Source organism: Lissotriton vulgaris, chromosome 1_1, assembly GCF_964263255.1.
Source record: "Lissotriton vulgaris chromosome 1_1, aLisVul1.2, whole genome shotgun sequence".
Lineage (NCBI taxonomy): Eukaryota > Metazoa > Chordata > Amphibia > Caudata > Salamandridae > Lissotriton > Lissotriton vulgaris.
The window spans coordinates 223,451,998-223,470,828 of NC_141685.1; the positions used below are offsets into that span (position 1 = coordinate 223,451,998).

Sequence of the window (18,831 nt, forward strand, 5' to 3'; positions counted from 1 at the left end):
ACTTTGTACATCTTCCTGGCTTCTCGCATGCTTCCTCCCAGCCTTCCCTCTCTCCTACTCCACACTGCACCACTCTCTACTTGTTCTACTGAGGTGCCTCCTGTCTTTTTTTTTCTGGCACTGGTCCTCTACTCGTCTGAAGCTCTGTGCACCTTTTCAAGCTTGTATAATGTGTGCTTCGAGCCTAAGGATTCCACTGCTGTCCGGGGTGTGACTCTCGTCTCGTTTCTGGCACTCGCCCTCTACTCGTCTGAAGATCTGTGCACTTTTTCCGAAAACAGACCCCCCCCCCCCCCTCACCCCCCACCCCACCCCGCCCCGCACTGTCAGCTCTCCGGCACAGAACAACTAACATCCACGGGCAATACTTTTTTTTTTTTTGGTTATAGTTTGCAGTTTTATATAGCGCAAACTCGAGCCGAGGTTATCAGAGCGCTTTACATGAGTACCAGTTGCATTATAGCCTGATACATTCAAGGCAAGGGGAAATTAAGTGATTTGCCCAGAATCGCAGTATGTTTGAGCGTCTCTGCTGAGACTCGAAACTGCTTCCCCTGCTTCAGAGTCGGCTCTTGCGGTTAAGCCACATCCTCGCCTGACAAACTATTTTGACCAGGGGTGTTCAACGTGGTATGTGAGGACTGATTCCACACCACATTCCAGGATGACCACAGATTATGCTAAAGACTTCCATTTAGGGTATTTATATTAAATTGAGACTTCAAAGAAAAGCTGAAGGGAGAAAGTAGTGATAAAATCAGTTAGAGCGGATGTTTTCATCTTTCACATTGGCGCTTTTACAGCATTACTCGTGCTTCATGCTCTTGTGAAACAGTATTTCTTAAGATTATTTATCAGTCGACAGAACGTTGGTTTTACTCAAATATGCATTATCACTTAAAAGCATCTACATTTTCCCATTTTTCCCAAGGGAACCGCCCTCACTCTATCTATCGCCCTCTATCTATCTATCTATCTATCTATCTATCTATCTATCTACCGCCCTCTATCTATCTATCGCCCTCACTCTATGTATCTATCTATCGCCCTCGCTATATCTATCGCCCTCACTCTATCTATCGCCCTCTATCTATCGCCCTCACTATATCTATTGCCCTCACTCTATCTATCTATCTATCCATCTATCTATCTATCTATCTATCTGTCTATCGCTCTCACTCTATCGATCGCCATCAATCTATCTGTCTATATATCTATTGCCCCCACTCTATCTATCTATCGCCCTCCCTCTTCTATCTATTGCCCTCTCTCTATCTATCGCACTCACTCTATCTATCGCATCACCACAGCATCACTCAGCACCACCACTGCATCACTATGCGCTACCACAACATCACTATGCGCTACCACAGCATCACTGAACACCACAGCATCACTCGTCGCCAACACATCACTCAGCGCCACCCCAGCATCAATCTGCGCAACCATTCAACAACAACTAGGCCAAATATGTTCTCTCAATGTTTCAAGCTTTATTACAAATTTCACAAAAAGATGTTAATATTTCACTTCTGTTCTTGGATTTTCGTAACAATAAAATACACTGAACATAATCTTCACAAAAGTTATTTACAAAAGTTTAAGCTATTGCCATTATGAATTACAATAACTTTTATTTAAGTATTAATTATTTAAAAAAATTAAAAGCCATTGTTATTTGTAATATCAATACATCTAAGTCACGTAAATAAAACACATATTGCATTACAAATGCTATAGGTGTCACATTTGTGAAAGTTATAACTATTGGCATTGTAAATGACAAAGATATTAATTTAGCTATTTTCAAAACCAACACATACATAAAAAAGTTGTCATTTACAATACCAATAGCTCAATCTTTCCTAATGCCTGCCTTTTTGCAGTATTTTCCATGTACTTGTGTTTGGTGCCCTTTTATAACATGCACACACCACTTTGCCCTTGTAACACACGGTTTGCTACCTCTCACATGTTTTTACCTTTGATACTTGCACAAATGCCACCTTTGCCTATGTAACGCTTGTTCTTGTGCCTGAGTTATTATATACTTATTGCAGTATTATACCTCAAATTATACTTTGCTTTCTCTTGTAACTGCACACTTGTCACTTTTTCCTCTTGTGCACTTTTTACTACCTCATGTATTTTTAGTTGCTCACAATTTTTACTACCTCATGTATTTTGGTTGCTCACAATTGTCACTATTACCTTTACTACCTCATGTATTTTTGGTTTCTCACAATTTTTACTACCTCATGTATTTTGTTTGCTCACAATTGTCACTTTACCTTATGTAACGTAACGTATGCTTTTGTAGTCTGTTCTTTTGTAATGTTTCTTGTTATGTTTCATTTCTGTTCCTTTTGTGAAGCGCTCTGACACCTTCGGGTAAAGTCCGCGCTATATAAAAATGCATAAATAAATAAAAAATTAAAAAATGGGAGACCTATTGCATTGCAAATGCTTGTTACCGCTGAAGATGTGGTCACCCTACCCAACACAGAGCAGGTCCCACTGGTGCCAGGGGCTACTGTGGCAATGAGCGCCTTCTGAAAAAAAGAACAATTGCTCTCAGCCAGTATTGTCTTTTTTTCTCGGGGAAGTGTAGGGGGCGCTTCCAAAAATTTGGCAGAAGTTGCAGAATCCATGACAAAACAAGCGTTGGCAAAGCTAAATGGCTGGAGCCACCGCCAGACCTACTGGCTTTGACAGTGCTTGTTTTATCTGCGATTAAAGGCACCGTTGAGGAGCTAGGGTTATTTACGAACCTAAGACGACAACAGTGTATCCAGCTACATCGAGCAGAAGAAAATACAGAATGGAAACTAATCTTGCAAACTTTTATGGGAGCTCAGCTCAGGACCAATGATGGGAGAGATCAGGGGGGAGGTGCTGTCCAGCTTCAGAAGCAGCCAATGGGGGCCCGCGGGTCGCTAGCCAATCCGCGGCCGCGATGGCACACCCCAGCTCCCGGCCCCGAGGGCAACCGAGGGCAGAGTCCTCGACCCGGGGTGGAAGGGACACAAGGAGTCATGGCGCTGTGCAGTGTGTCCGGCTTCCAGCTGCTCTATGGCCGGGCCTGGGCACCGGTCCGGGGGCTGCTGCTCGGGAGAGGGACCCTGCACCGGCTCGTGCAGTCCCGGCGCGTGGCAGGTAGACATCCCAGAGCATCTGATAATGCATCTGCCCCACCCCCCGCGCGCAGAGGTCACGTGGGCTGTGAGCAGAAGGGCTCGAAACCCCCAAGCTTTATGGAAGCCCCAGACACGAGTGCACTGAGCCAAAACTTGGGATCTGTATGTGCAGGGCTGTTATCTGTTTTATTAATGCCCGGTCCGAGCACTGGCCCTAATGTCTCCAGCAGAGCGTGAAAGTGCGCAGCGCCAGCCCATTCCTGCATGTCTGACAATATCGGAGTACCACCGGCGTCTTTTACATTTTCAACATTCATGTTTTTTTTTGTTGCAATATCCTCTCGCGGTTTGTGAGGGCGCGGGCAGTATCTTGGTCTGAAACATCCTTTCCTTCGAACAAATATAAATCTGAAGCAAGCATTAGCCAAGCCAATAGGTCTTGTTGAGAGCTATTGGCTTTAGCAGTGTGTTTTAGTCAGTTCAGTTCAGTTCAAAAGCTTTTATTCGGGTTGTAATAACAAACAAGCACAAACAAAAAAAAAGCAGCAAGTTACATAATTATTAATCACAACAACATATTATAGATGACAAACAATTAAAAGAAAAAATTGTACACAGGGTAGCCAGTACATTTCTTACGTATAATACATATGTACAAGCCGAATCCCCTCCCCCCCCAGAAATTGCTTCGGTCACGTGTGCAATAAATACGTCTATAAAGTGCAAAAATGCTACATATAATTCGGGGGTATAAGGCGTAGGTGCGTTTTAATAGAAATATTAAAAACAGTCCGCTATATACAAATATAAATATTACGACTCTATTAAAAAGAAAGATATTCCAGCAGGATTAATGTGTATTTCATATATTTAACTATGTACTGATTACCAATTCAAACAGTAATAGATTTCCTAGCGTCAATACATTTCATTATATACATGGCAACAGCAAAGCAGATATCTGAATTTTCCAAGCGCATAATTAATTTCATTGCAATATCTAAGGATCGAGCATTAATTTAAAAAAAATTGGTTTAAGATAAAAAAGCCTTAAAAAGTAATAGTATTTACAGAACAATAAAAAATGACGGCAGCTTTGTCTTGAAATTCCATCACAGGGGCATACAGAATTTGAACCAGTTCTCATGACAGGAAATGCCACCAAGTGATGTACAGTGCCAATCTAAGACGCGTTAAAACAAATTGGTGTGAGTTAAATGTGACCTCAGATAGATAAGACTGGAAGCCTTTATTTAAGTCAAGCTCTTGATAAAAAACAACTGTTGGTAGCGTCCTAAATTGCCTTACTCTATTCTCTTTTTTGTAAGATAAAAATTTCTCCTTTAGTTCCTTCTTAGAGATAGAGGCGGCAAAATCTGGATGTAAGAGAATATCATTGTTAAATAAAATACGATACCAATAGTGGATATATTTCAACCATGGTATAAGGAGAAAGTAGTCAAGTTTTAAACAATCTCATATTATTTGTGGTGTAAACAATGTTTCTGATTTTGCCCAGATAGATGTAAATGTAAAATGTAAATTGATACTTGTATAGCGCACTACTCACCCGCAAGGGTCTCAAGGCACTTGTATGAATACCGCTGTGGAACCCATCCTGGCTTTCCTTGTGAGGCGTCCATTCCTGGGCACCCCCATGGTGGAGGACAGGCATCCTTAGCGTTGTGGGGGCCGTTGTGGAGATTAAGCAAGCTATTGCCCAGAGTTGCAGAGTGGGACTCCATGATTGGAATAGGCACCGAGGCGAGAATTATCGGGTCCGTGGAATTGAACCCTGGTCCCGGGCTAGACCTCTGCATCAGGGTCTGCCACTCTAACCGTTGAGCCACACTTCTCCATCGCCATATCGCCATAATGTTAAAGGACGCAAAGCTGCTAGATCTGTAATATAGTTAATTCCTACTTCTTCATGCACTAGTAAAGTAGAAGCAGATTGGGAAACACACAATACTCTCTTTAGGAATGTATTTTCATCACATTGCATAGTTTTCCCGTCATGGTAACCCCAGATCCCTGCCCCATACAATGCTGATGTAACACATCTAGCATTGTAGATGGTTACCAGGTCCTTAATTCTTCTGGGGCTTCCCAATTTGGTGGAGAAACTAAAGATGCTATTTGTATTCCTGTATGTGCAGGGCTATTATCTGTTTTATTAATGCCCGGTCCGAGCACTGGCCCTAATGTCTCCAGCAGAGCGTGAAAGTGCGCAGCGACAGCCCATTCCTGCATGTCTGACAATCTCGGAGTACCACCGGCGTCTTTTACATTTTCAACATTCATGTTTTTTTTTGCAATATCCTCTCGCGGTTTGTGAGGGCACGGGCAATATCTTGGGCTGAAACATCCTTTCCTTCGAACAAATATAAATGTGAAGCAAGCATTAGCAAAGCCAATAGGTCTTGTTGAGAGCTATTGACTTTATCAGTGTGTTTTAGTCATTTGCAGCAGCAGCACATGGGTGTAAGAAAAATCTTATTTTTTTTTTTAAGAAGGTGTGTTAGCTGGATTTGTAAAGCGCCTTACTGCCCGGAGGCGTCTAAGCACCATTCACTTCCAGCTAAGAGTGTTGAGGGACTGCTAAATTACCAGGACCTGAGCAACCAGGTCTTTACAGTTTTTCTGAAAGCAAGGAGTCTGGGAGCTGTTTTTATGCAGAGAGGCAGTGTGTTCCATGCTTTGGATACTTCAAGCACAATGTTCTTATCTGGCAGGGAGATACTATTTAAAGCTATGATTCCGAAAATCAGGGCAGAGATCATGAAGTGCCCTATATGCTAGACGTAGCGCCTTAAAGGTGTATAATTGTAAGTCAGTGCAGGCTTTTAGGTCTCGCGTCTAGCGAAAGACCTATTGTTGCCGACTTGCCGGGAATGTTGGACAGGGGATGGGCACGCGCTTTTCCTCGGCGATTTCACCTTGTGGGCGCGCACTCCCAGCTCGGCGCCGTGCACATCTCCTGTTCAACATTCACTGCAAGTCAGCTTCTCGCAATCGCGTGCGCATACACAGCCACACTCATGCATGCACATACACGCATGCACATACACGCGCGCAGGCACACACGCGCAGGCACACACACACGCACGCAGGCAGGCACACACACGCACGCAGGCAGGCACACACACACACGCAGACACACACACACACACACGCGCAGGCACACACAAACACACACACACAAACACACACACACGGAGGGTGGAGTCTGCGTCTATGGGAGTCCGCTCCTGCATGGGCCCCCGTTGGGCCTCCCTCTCACCTGCTTCCGATAGCCGCTCCTCACCGCTGCTGTTGGGGACAGTCATTTCTGGAGCGCCGGGTCCTCGGCTCCTGATGGGTGGTTGGGCGGGGGCTATGCGGCCAGGGACAGGCTGACAACTTCCAGCCTGCTAACTTTCTGCTGCGGGAGCGGCGCTGTGGTGCACGGGCGGGGCAGGGCGGTGGCTGCGCAGGATTCGTAGCCCCTGCCCTTCGACCACCTCCGGGGCTCCGCCCTGCTAGCATGCCATTGGCTGAGCGCCTCTCAGCGCTGGCTCGTTCCTGCGATGCTGGTCTCCGTGCAGCTCAACCACAGGCTGTCAAAGAACGCAGTATCCCATGGATGGTCCGGCCTCTGGGGCAGTTCTCGCCACTGAGGGGTCACCGTGGCTGCCAGGAGCAGGACCCACCCCATGGGAGCCAATGCCTGGCCAAGTACCACAGAGGCCGTCACCATGGCTTTATCACGGCCCTGAATGCTGGGCAAGAGTGGTATTGAAAGGACAAAATCACACGTCTCGAGGGAACGAGCCTGAGGCCGATTCTGTCCAGTAGGCTCGGGAGAAAGTAGTCCTGTGGTCACAGCTTTGACGTAGAGCTGGGTCAGATTCTAGTCGCCCACAGCTGAGTGGGTGACTAGAATCTGAGGGTACTGTGATCGCAACATCTCTTGTAAAAGGATGGTAACTGTGCCACAGCTCAAAAAATGGTCTAAGGACAACCTGACCACTCCTATTTGGATGACAATGCGCATTTTAAGCCAGGGATAGGTGTGGCGCAGCGGTCAGAGCGGCTGACTCGTGGTTCGGTCCCGGGCGCCGGCCGCAGCTCAGCACGATGTGACTCTAGGCAACCGCTCACTTAATCTGCTCAACAGCCCCCTGCTCTCTACTTTTCTCCAGCCCTCTCTCCCTTCTTCCTTCCCTCTAATCTCACTTTGTTCGCTGCTGTTCCCCCCTCTATTCCCTCTCCACCCTGTGTTCCCCTTTCTTATCTCTTGCGTCCCCTCTGTTTGTTCCCTCTCTTCAGTCCTTTCCCTGTTCTTTCTCCTACACTCGCCTCCGCCCCTCTATATATCCCCCTCTGTCTGGACCCTCGTCCCTTCTGTCTCCCCGCTGCCTCTTTTCTCCCTTCCCTTTCACAAGTCCCTCCCTCTGCCCTGTACCTATCCCTCTAGCCCGCCCCTTCACTCTTCGCGGCTGCCCTCTGCTCCCCTCTCTTCCTGTCTTCCCTCTCTTTTCCGGTCTGTCCCGCCCCTCTCCCCTCTGCTCCGACTTCCCCCTCAGCATAGCCGGGCTGAAATAAAAACTGGACATGGATTCAGCCTATAACTGGAGCGTAGCCCAGACCCAAGGCAGGGCCTCGCAAAGGAAAGTCTTGTCTCTCAGCCGTGAGCTAATGTTTCTGTTCTCTTCACAGACACCCTGTGCCCCTTGCGGAGGCACCAGCACACAGGCCGAAACACTGCTGCCTCCAGAAACCTTTCACACCAGATTTGAGGCTCTTGGACTCTCCTTCTTCATCATTCTATCTTTATTGTGCCCTGTTTCCATTTTTCCCTATATCTTCTTTTCACCCCAGTCACTTTATTATAACTTTTCAACATGCTGTACAGCAGCTGGACTGCTCTAGAACATAGTTTAAACCCATTTGCAAAGCCAATAGCTCTGGCAAAACACTTATAAGGTCCAAAAAGGCTAGACCTATTGGCTATGCAAATGCTTGTTTCCTATGGATATGCCAGCGCAGGCCACGTCATCAGAGCGAAGCCTGCCAGATAGAGCAGCTGTTTTTTTTTTATTACAACAGCCTGGGGACATTCAGAAAGTTTCCCTAGGAAGTAATTCTGCCTATTGCTTACCATCAGCTTTTTGGTTTGTTTCTCACATTTTCTTACTTTCTGTTTGCTGACTTTATTAGGTTGAGCATTCGCTCTCACATGTGAGACTCTTGGATCTAATAATGGGCTTGGAACGTGCAATGTTGGCATCATTGTCCCTGTTCTTTGGTGCCTTCTCATTGCTCAGCGCCAGCCATGCGTCATTTCCTCTTTTCTTAGTGGTGTATGGACCACGTACAGAGTCAATACTTTAATGATTTAAAATTTGTAAAGCGTGGAATTTCTCGAGGGTGAACGTGATCTGAAATCAGAACCCTTTACATGAGCACCAGTTGTGTTACATGAGGACACATTAATTTTTGTTAGGCACTGGGAGATTAGGTGATTTGCCCAGTTCACAGCATGCTGAGCATCATTGCTGAGACTCGAACCCGGTTCCCCAGATTTCAGGTTGACCTCCCTAGCCGTTAGGCTAGTATACATCCTCTTGCCATTAGCACAATCTAAATCCACCTGGTTTCTATAATCAGTGTTCCTTTGCAGCTCGCACAGTGATTGAGGTACTATTCACTTTTTATTATTAATTCTTTTAATTTATTGAATATGTTTCATGGTGTTGCATTTTCCGATGTAAAAAAATCAAGTGGGGAATGGATCACTTGTCCTGCGTAACCAGGGTTTACAATTTTTTGTTCAGTGTACCAATAAAAAAAAAAACATTCACAAAGATGCTGCACTAATGGTCCTTCTGTAGTAGAATCTTGATCCGATTAGGTATTTGGTAAAGCAGGCCGACTGTTGTATTAACAGAGCATGTTTAAAAGGATGTTGGTAACTAAGCCATACGATCAATTTACAGCACTTTATAAAAAAAAATTATATAGCAGAAACTGTGCCCAAGAGCAACAGAGCATTTGGGGCTCCCTTCTTACCCTGCACCTCCCTGGTTTTGGTAGTGCTATGGCGTGGGTACCGCTGACCATGTCATGGTGCTTCTTTTACATTCATGCTCTCCTCCAGTTCACATCCCCTGACCACCCTGTCATCCACCACCCCAGCCCAGATGGCAGCTCCAATAGCTCGCCCATAGGCGAGACCTAGTGGCTTTGCCGGCGCTTGTTTGTTTTAGGCTGTCCAGCTTGAGTTCGTCCCTTCCCTTGCCAAAGCCTGTTTTCCAGTACCCTACAGATTGCTCCCTTTCTGTAAACAGGCCTTAAAATATTGCTCTTGTCTTGTCACATTTGCTGTGCATTCAAGTAAAGAAGTTGCATGTCATTTGCTGCCTTCCGAGGAAGCTTGGTGTTTACTTTTCTTTCTCCGACTTCAAAGTGTGAGGATGTATGTGACAAACATGCTGGCTACTGGGGCTAATTCTGAAGTGTAGTGGAAACAAATATTTTACTACCATCAAAACAAATCCATACACCAGGTGCTGACATTTCCACACATTTAAATTCTTTATATACACGTTATTAATCTGTTTACATTATTTAATTTTTGAAGTAGTCACGGACTCCTAGGGAACCACTGCTCTATGCCACTCTACCCTGTACCACTCTATGCCACATCACTCTACTCTAATCTAACTGATGGCTGGTGCAGGCACCACTATGTGCCTGTGCCAAGTATCAGATAGACTTCAGTCGCAACATTTTTGTTTTATTATACCAGCTGTAAATAGTAGCCAAATCTCTATGGGTACAACATACAAGCAAAAAAAGGAGGGGGGGGGGGCAGAAAATAGTACTGTGCACCAAAGTCCATAAGGACTTGCTTCCACTGCCTGTCTAACCTGCTAGACCTCACATGACCTCCCTCAGTTGCAGTTTATACCCAGTGTACAGGGACTGCTTCTTCCTACAAGAGTTAGGCCACTTGCTAAGGACATGGAACCTGTGCGTAGAGTTGGCCACTGTCATGTAGTTCCCACGAAAGCGCAGGACCTGCACGTTTGTGGACAACATAAACTTTGGGTGCGGTGCCTAGACTATGTTGGCCTTGAGACCAGCTTACTCAGAGTAACACCACAAGCCCCCAAAACCGAATGGTTTCTGACAACCACTGAACATGACAACCCTGACCTCTCAGGGATCATGGTAACGGATCTAGAACCCTTTTGCCAAGTCACTCGTGCTCTCTTGTTCTCTGAGATGTATACAGAGAATTCACAATGGAACATGTTCAATATTTTTATTGAACCAATGTTATTTTCGTATAGAATACATGTGAGGCGATACTCAATAGACAGAAGCATCTGAAGGTGATTACAAGCGCCAAAATAGCAGGTATAGTTCCACTATGGTGCTAAGAACAGTGTATATATACAAGCAATAATCGGGCGTCCTCCTATTATGCAATCCCTACCCTATGTATGTCTAGAGTTTATATATGTGAGTGTATATAGCCAAGAATCCCCCCACAGGATGATCCAACCCCATTATCTAGGCGGATAGAGTGTTGGACACCGTCTTGGTCACAAACACGACACCCCTCCCAGAGACGTTAGGTAGCTGCCTGGCAAAGCATCAGCATGCAGGGACCTCTCGATGTCAGCTGAAGTGTGTCCTCTGCTAACCCCCAGAAATGCTTGCTTATTTATAATAAAAAGCATAATTCCTTGCGATGTACATATGATTTAGCATTGTCATGAGTTTGCAGATAGCCTTGTCAAGTCAAGTCAAGTCAAGTAAAAATTTGTATAGCGCACTACTCACCCAGAGGGTCTCAAGGCGCTTAGGGGAGAGGGGTTCGCTACTTATCAAACAGCCACGTTTTGAGTTGTTTTCTGAAGGAGAGGTGGTTCTGTGTGAGACGGAGGTGAGTGGGGAGGGATTTCCAGGTTTTAGCCGCTAAGTAGGAGAATGATCTTCCTCCCATGGTGGTTCTTCGGATGCGTGGAATACCGGTGAGGGCTTGGTTGGACGATCGTAGTTGGCGGGTGGGGGTGTAAAAGGCCAGGCGAGTGTTGAGGTATTTGGGTCCTAGGTCGTGGAGGGCCTTGTGTGCGTGAGTGAGAAGACGGAACGTTATTCTCTTGTTGACGGGGAGCCAGTGAAGATCTCTCAGGTGGCCGGATATGTGATTGTGGCGGGGTATGTCTAGGATGAGTCGAGCGGAGGCGTTTTGAATGCGTTGAAGTCTCTTCTGCAATTTGGCTGTGGTTCCGACGTAGAGGGTGTTTCCGTAGTCCAGTCGGCTTGTGACCAGTGCTTGGGTGACCAACTTCCTTGTTTCGGTTGGGATCCATCGGAAGATTTTTCAGAGCATACGTAGGATGTTAAAGCATGACGATGAGACGGCGTTGATCTGTCTGGTCATCGAGAGGGCGGAGTCTAGGATGAATCCCAGGTTGCGAGCATGGTCTGTTGGTTTTGGTGCGCTTCCTAGGGCCAAGGGCCACCATGAGTCGTCCCATGCAGAGGGGGATGATCCTCCGACGAGGACTTCTGTCTTGTCTGAATTCAGTTTTAGGCGGCTGTTCTTCATCCACTCGGCTACGTCCTTCATTCCTTCGTGTAGGTTGGTTTTGGTGGTGTTTGGGTCTTTAGAGCGGGAGAGGATCAGCTGTGTGTCATCAGCGTATGAGATGATATTGAGGTTGTGCTGGCGAGCGATGGTTGTGAGGGGGCTCATGTAGACGTTGAAGAGGGTGGGGCTGAGTGATGAACCTTGTGGTACGCCGCAGATGACTTCGGTGGCTTCTGATCTGAAAGGGGGGAGGCGGACTCTTTGGGTTCTTCCGGCGAGGAGCGAGATGATCCAATCCAAAGCCTTATCTTGTATCCCGACGTTGCTGAGGCGTTGTACAAGTGTGCGGTGGCAGACCGTGTCAAATGCTGCGGAGAGGTCCAGGAGAATGAGGGCAACTGTTTCCCCGTTGTCGAGTAGTGACCGGATGTCGTCTGTGGCTGCGATGAGGGCGGTCTCGGTGCTGTGGTTGGCTCGGAAGCCGGACTGTGAGGGGTCGAGGGAGCCATTAGACTCGAGGAAGGCGGTGAGCTGACTGTTGACGGTCTTCTCTATGACTTTGGCGGGGAATGGGAGGAGTGAGATGGGGCGGTAGTTTTTAAGTTCGGTGGGGTCTGCAGTAGGTTTCTTCAGGAGGGCACTGAGTTTGGTGTGTTTCCAGCTTTCCGGGAAGGTAGCGGTGATGAGGGAGCAGTTGATGATATCCCGGAGTTGGGGTGCGATGATGGAGTCGGCTTTGTTGAAGATGGTGGGGGCATGGGTCGGTTGGAGATCCGGAGTGGATTGAGTTCATCAAGCGGATAGTGTCTTCGGTGCTGATCGGGTTCCAGGCGCGAAGGGTGGTGGAGGGGGGCTTCAGTACGGTGGTGACGGGAGTGGTCTGGTCACCGAAGCTGTTATGTATGTCACTGGTCGCCGAAGCTGTTATGTATGTCAGCGATCTTGCTGTGGAAGAACGAGGCTAGAGAGTCGCAGAGGTCTTGAGAGGGAGTGATGTCATTGGTGCCGGCTGTGGGGTTGGTGAGCTCTTTGACAATGCTAAAGAGTTCCTTGCTGTTGTGGGCGTTGTTGTCTAGTCGATCCTTGAATGCAGTTTTCTTGGTGAAGCGGATCAGTTGGTGGTGTTTGCGGGTTGCGTCCTTGAGGGCGGTCATGTTGTCTGTGGTTGGGTTTTTTCGCCTGGCTTTCTCGAGGGTGCGGCAGTTCTTTTTGGAGTTCTTGAGGTCGTCGTTGAACCAGGAAGCTTTTTTGTTCCCTGGTTTGTTGTGATGGTTTTTCAAGGGTGCTAATCCGTCGGCGCAGTGGGTGATCCACTGTGCGAGATTGATGGCTGCTTGATTTGGGTCCGTTGATATGGTGGGAAGGTTTTGTTTCAGAGATGTGGTGAGCTGGTCGGTGGTAACTTTGTTCCAGTTTCTGCGGGGAGCTTGTTGTGGTTGGTCGTGGTCTTTTTGAAGCTGAAGTGGACGCAGCTGTGATCTGTCCAGTGGAGTCCTGTGGCGTGATTAAAGGAGATGTGCTTGCTGGAGGAGAAGATTGGGTCAAGCGTGTGTCCGGCTAGGTGGGTGGGGGTACTCAGCAGTTGTTTGAGTCCGAGATTGGTGAGATTGTCCAGTAGGGTGGTGGTGTTGTTGTCGTTGTTATTCTCTAGGAGGAAGTTGAGGTCTCCTAGGAGAATGTAGTCTTTGGAGGGGAGGGCGTGTGGGCTGATAAAGTCAGCGATGTCTTCACTGAATTGTGTGCGGGATCCAGGGGGTCTGTAAATGAGGGTGCCTCTGAGTGTGGTCTTGGGGTCGGTGTGTATCTGGAAGTGGAGGTGTTCGGTGGCTAAGAGGGTGTCTTCGGAGCTGGTCGAGATGCGAATGGTGTTCTTGTGGACGATGGCGATGTCTCCTCCTGTTTGGTTGATACGGTCTCTTCGGATGATCTTGTAAGCATCCGGGATGGCTATGGCGATGTCGGGCGCTGATGAGGCATTCATCCAGGTTTCCGTAAGGAAGGCGACGTCCGGCAATGTGGTGTCGAGTAAGTTCCATAGTTCAATGGCGTATCTGTGGACTGCGTGGGTGTTGAGCAGGATGCACTTTAGGTGGTTATTGTCGGAGCTCTGTTTGGCGTTTGTGGGTGTAGTGTGGCTCTTGATGCCGGAGAACTTGCAGGATTGGCAGGTGAAGGGTCCATGGGTATGTCCTGGGGCGGCTTGGTGGCAGTCGTGGAGGCGGCCGGGGTTGAGTGCCATGATGGTTGCGGCATCGTAGGTACGGTGGTAGGGATGGGCTTTTTTGGGATTCAGGGGTTCTGGCGCTGGGCGCGGGCCAGGCGTAGACGGGCCTACCTTTGGCGCGCCTAGGGCGTGCATAGAGCGCGCCGCTGCGCGTGAACGCTGCGTGTAAGTGCATCTGTCATAAGTGGAGAGTGGAGGGGGGCGGAGGGAGGGAGAAGTAGCTGGGAGGCGGGAGCGGGGTGGTGAGTGGGGAGGGGAGCGGTGAAGCTGGAGGGAGCGGGGGTGGGACCGGAGCAGCAGGGATCGAGGAAGAATCCAAACACAACCAAATGGAGGCACAGTAAATAAATACAGGGGCAGGGAGGCAGGGAGACAATCTAAATATGCGGCACAATCAGCACAGGGCACGGAGGCACAAATACGGGCTAAAAAGCAGGATAATCAACACAGGGGCACGGAGTCACGGTTAAAATCGATACAGGCTCAATCGATACAGGCTCAATATGCAGGCTCAAGGACTACTACAAATGCAGGGGCACGAAGGCACGATATGCGTTCTCAGTACTTATCTAATGAATGCAGTGGCAACGGGAGGAGCGACCGGCTCTGACCAGGTCAGGTCGAGTCGCCCCGTGGATGAAAATAGAACAACATTGCATATCATGTAAAGAGGCCTTGTACTCCATGTTTGAGGCAAAATGTTATGTGAAACCGTAGGATTATACCCTGCCCATTTCTTGCCATTGGTTGGCTTTCTCATCACTTTCATTTGCTTGCTTCTTATTTGTTTGATTTCCATGTAGACACGCCTGAGTAAGTCTGGAGTAGCAGAGCTTACCTCCATGTAGTGTCCTCTTTAATCTACCATGTTTGTTTATATATTTATTAGCAGTTTTGTAACACAAGCTTGATTTAGTGGTTGACTAGGTGTTATACAGGCATACTGCTGAATTATTCTGGGATTACACCACTCAATCACACTTGATTGAGATGAGAGAACCAAAGAACAGTTTACACTGCTCTCAGAAATACCTTAGACATGAGCTCTACCCCTCATGTTACATAACTCTCCGTAAACTCTGAGCAGAGCTTTCCTTTAGTTTACACATCTCTCATCAGTGACACTCGTGGGATTTCTCTAGGTTTGAAAAGCTGTAAGTAGAGTTGAAGATGCAGGATGACTTCTGAGGTTAATCCGTGGTATCTGAACGAGTAAGTCTGAGCCACATGTTACATGGCTCACAGTAACACCCGAGAAGGCAATGCTGTCCCCTAGGGCAGAGGTACTTAACCTTTTAACTTCTGTCGACCCCAACTGAATCACTACTGGTAGCCGGGGACCCTGTCCTAAGCAATTTTTATGATTTAGAAAAATAGAAACAAGTAGACATTAAACAAATACCCAAATGATAATATTTTATTACATTCACAAAAAATGTACACAAATCAAAATGTTAATTTTAATGGGAAGTTTGGAGCTTTTCTAAATTTGGTTCAAGATCCTCCATCAGAACACAGGGACGGATACAGGTCATGTCTCCAGGGGGGACGTCTCTACTGGAACTGGTATGGAGCCGTGTGGTCTCTAATGGAGTCGGATGGCACAGACGATGTATCTTGCCTGCAGTAATCTGATAGCCCTTATGATTCCTCAGGGCCCATAGGCATACCAGACGGAGATGGGAGAGTGCCAGACATCCACAACATGGCCTCCTTAAAAGATTTGACTTGTTGCAAAGTTACCTATGGCCCAGAGATTTCAGGGTGAAGGACCAACTGCGGGATCGTGTCCACAGCTGGAGAACTAGAGTGAGACAGACTGACATTTGGACACCCATGTTTCTTCTCTTCTATATGGATTGGTGGGATAGGATTGAGTCCTGCTTCAACTTCTTGCATTTATGTTTGCACTCAGTATAGTAGACCTTTCATGGGTGTGGCATTGTGGGCAGGAGTGAGTCCATGCCCTCGACTTAAAACTTGGAGCAGGATTTCAGCAAGGCCCACAACTTCTTCTCGTGTTCAGTGACCTACAGCTTTACCTCCTGGTCCTGGATTGCCTTTGGGTACATGAGGAATCAATTCAAAGGCTTTATTCGGTTTGTGCAGCAACCATAAAAGCAAAAACATAATTTTAAAACACACATGTATAAACTTCCAATGCGTATGACAGTCTAATTAATAGTAGTGCATTATACATTTCCTAGCAGCAATTTGTTAATAACTGTATCCAATGCATAAGACAGTCTAATTAATTAACAAGTATAATAGATTTCCTAGCAGCAATTGATTTTAGGATGTAAGAAGCAAAATAAAAGCATAATCCCGGGTCATTCAGCGTAACCAATAAGTTCATAGAAGCGTGGGTTAATCTTACATTGGTTTTTAAGAATGTAAGTGTCAGATAAAATTGTCTTAAAAAGGAAGAGAACTTACAAAAATAGTAAAAAATGGGTGGTGCTTTGTTTGGATATCCCATCACAAGGACATAAAGTTAACAGGCACATTTTTGTGGTGGGAAAGGCAACTAGATGGTGTACTATGCCTAATCTCAAACAAGTCAAAACAAAGCGATGTGATGGCCTAGTCACTACTGTCAGGTAATCTTGGAAACCTCTTCTAACCTCCAGCTGTTGACAAGGTACAAGAGTTGGTTGCTTCCCAATCACTCTCCTGCACACTTCATTTTGATGGGCTAAAAACGTGTTTTTAAACGCCTGTTTGGATATAAGTGTAACACAACCAGGGTCACCCTCGATAGGAAGATTGAATAAGTTACTAAACCATTCCCGAATATTTTTCTGCCAGGGGATCCTGTAACTTTTATCCAGGAGTAGACAGTCTCTAATGATGGATTGGGTACATTTGGTCTCCTCTTTAGCCTAAATGGATCTCCATAAAAGTAATGGCCGCAAGCCAATAAGATCCGATAAGTAATTAATGCCTACTTAATAGTGTATAATTTCGGTGGATGCTGATGGTGGTAAGCACAAAAGGTGTTTTAAAAAGAGTTTTCTTCGAGCTGGCGTGCCTGTACATGATTATGGCCCCAAACTCCTGCGTTGTAAAGGGCTATGGCGACTCATCTGGCCTTGTTTATGTCAACCATATCCTTAATACCACTGGTGCCTAGCTTGGCTGCAAATCTGAAGATTCCATGGGCTCTCTTGGCCATCTTGGAGTGTACATTCATAAGTTCTTTCGGCAAATTCCCATTTCCTGAATAAGTTACACCCAAGTAGCAGAAGGTATTGACCAATTCCACAGGGGAATTCTCTATATGAAAAGTTTTACATTTCTTGGGTTTCTGACCACAAGCCATTACAAAAGTTTTAGTCTTGTTTACTAACAGTTTCCTATTCTTGATAAAAAGGCTAAAATTATCCATTAGTCGCTGTAGGCCAAGTGGGGTTCGGGAGAGCAACACTGCACCATCTGCATAAAGTAAGATTGGTACAGGGTTTCCAGCTATTTGTGGTGCATCTGCCTGTATCGACCTAAGGGCTATGTCAACTTCATTTATAAAGAGGGAGAAAAGTAACTGCGCCAAAACACAGCCCTGGCGGATGCCTCTTTTGACCTCAAAGTGTGGTGTACACTCTCTCCCCCCTCCTCTCCCCTCCCTCTGTCCATATCGCACCTTGCTGGAGAGTTTCTCATACAACCTTGCTAAGAATTTTTTTGGGGGGGCACCTAGATTGAGCAAGGTTGGCTATGAAATAGAGTGGTCAACAAGGTCAAACGCACTGCTAAGATCTGCAAAGCACAGATACAGTTTTCTCTTTTTAGCCTGCGTATATTCACCTATCATCGAGTTCTATGTTAATACATTGCTCCTGGATTCCCAGCCCTTTTCTAAAACCATATTGGACTTGGGAGAGAATCTCTTTTTCCGTAACCCAGTCTTCAAGTCTTGCCAATAATATTCTGCTCATCACTTTAACTGAAGAATCCAAAAGCGAAATAGGATGATAATTTTTTGCTTCAGTTTTAATACCTTGTTTAAAAATAGGGATTATCACAGATTGGCCCCATGATGGAGGTATGGACTCTGTTGCTGCTAAGTTGAAAACTCTGGTTAAAATGGGGCTCCATAGAGCTACTTCGCTTTTTTAAACATCAAAAGGAAGCACATTTGGGACTGGTGCTTTACCTCCCCTACTGCCGGTCAGTCCATCTTGAACTTCCTCAATAGTGATATCTAGTGGCAACACCGGCCACTGACTTCCTACAATACTTTGCAAATAAAATACATCGCGGTCAGGTGGATTAAAAATACTGGAGAAGTGTTCCACTCACGTGTCATAATTTACATGCGAGATTAATTTGGGGAATGAGTCATTTGTTAGGAACGGTGAGTTGACAGTATCCCAGAATAACGTACTGTTAACTAGCCTAGCAGGCTGCATTTTCTGTTTAGACGTAACCAGAAGGCCATAAAATTGGGAGCAGAGTTCTGGATCGGTGTCTGAAGACGTGGAACGAAAGGAAGTGACGTCCACATGCAAGGGTAGTACTTATATTTGAATCTGTTCTGTCATTTCTGGATTGAAATGGAGCCAACACAGAACAACACGGTGCCACCTAGTGGTGTGCTGTAACATTGCTGAAAAGTTTTCGCATTCAGTCTGTTGACTGGGCAATATTCTAAAGGTGAGGAAACTGCAGTTGAAGCTTCCATCAGAAACACAAATTTTGAAATATTTTATTTAGTTTGACGAGCAAAAAAAATAATCACGTCGAAATTGATGGAAATTAGGTTACTGTGGGAAGGGGGTGGACCCCTACTGGAGCAGAAACCATCATTTCTGTGGGGCGGAGTAACCAGCTTCAGCAAATTAATCTGTGCATAAACCGCTGGTAGCTTTGCACTAAGCAGC

General features: G+C 46.4%; 1 protein-coding gene across 1 annotated transcript in view; it reads left to right on the forward strand.

The window, feature by feature from the left end:
• The first annotated feature begins 2,989 nt into the window (after positions 1 to 2,989).
• Positions 2,990 to 18,831, forward strand: part of LOC147740939 (acyl-coenzyme A amino acid N-acyltransferase 1-like) — a 90,549-nt gene continuing 74,707 nt past the window's right edge. The window contains exon 1 of the mRNA XM_086952223.1: positions 2,990 to 3,156. Coding sequence (XP_086808349.1) covers positions 3,036 to 3,156 — 121 coding nt within the window. The 5' untranslated portion in view covers positions 2,990 to 3,035. The remainder of the gene's footprint in view (positions 3,157 to 18,831) is intronic.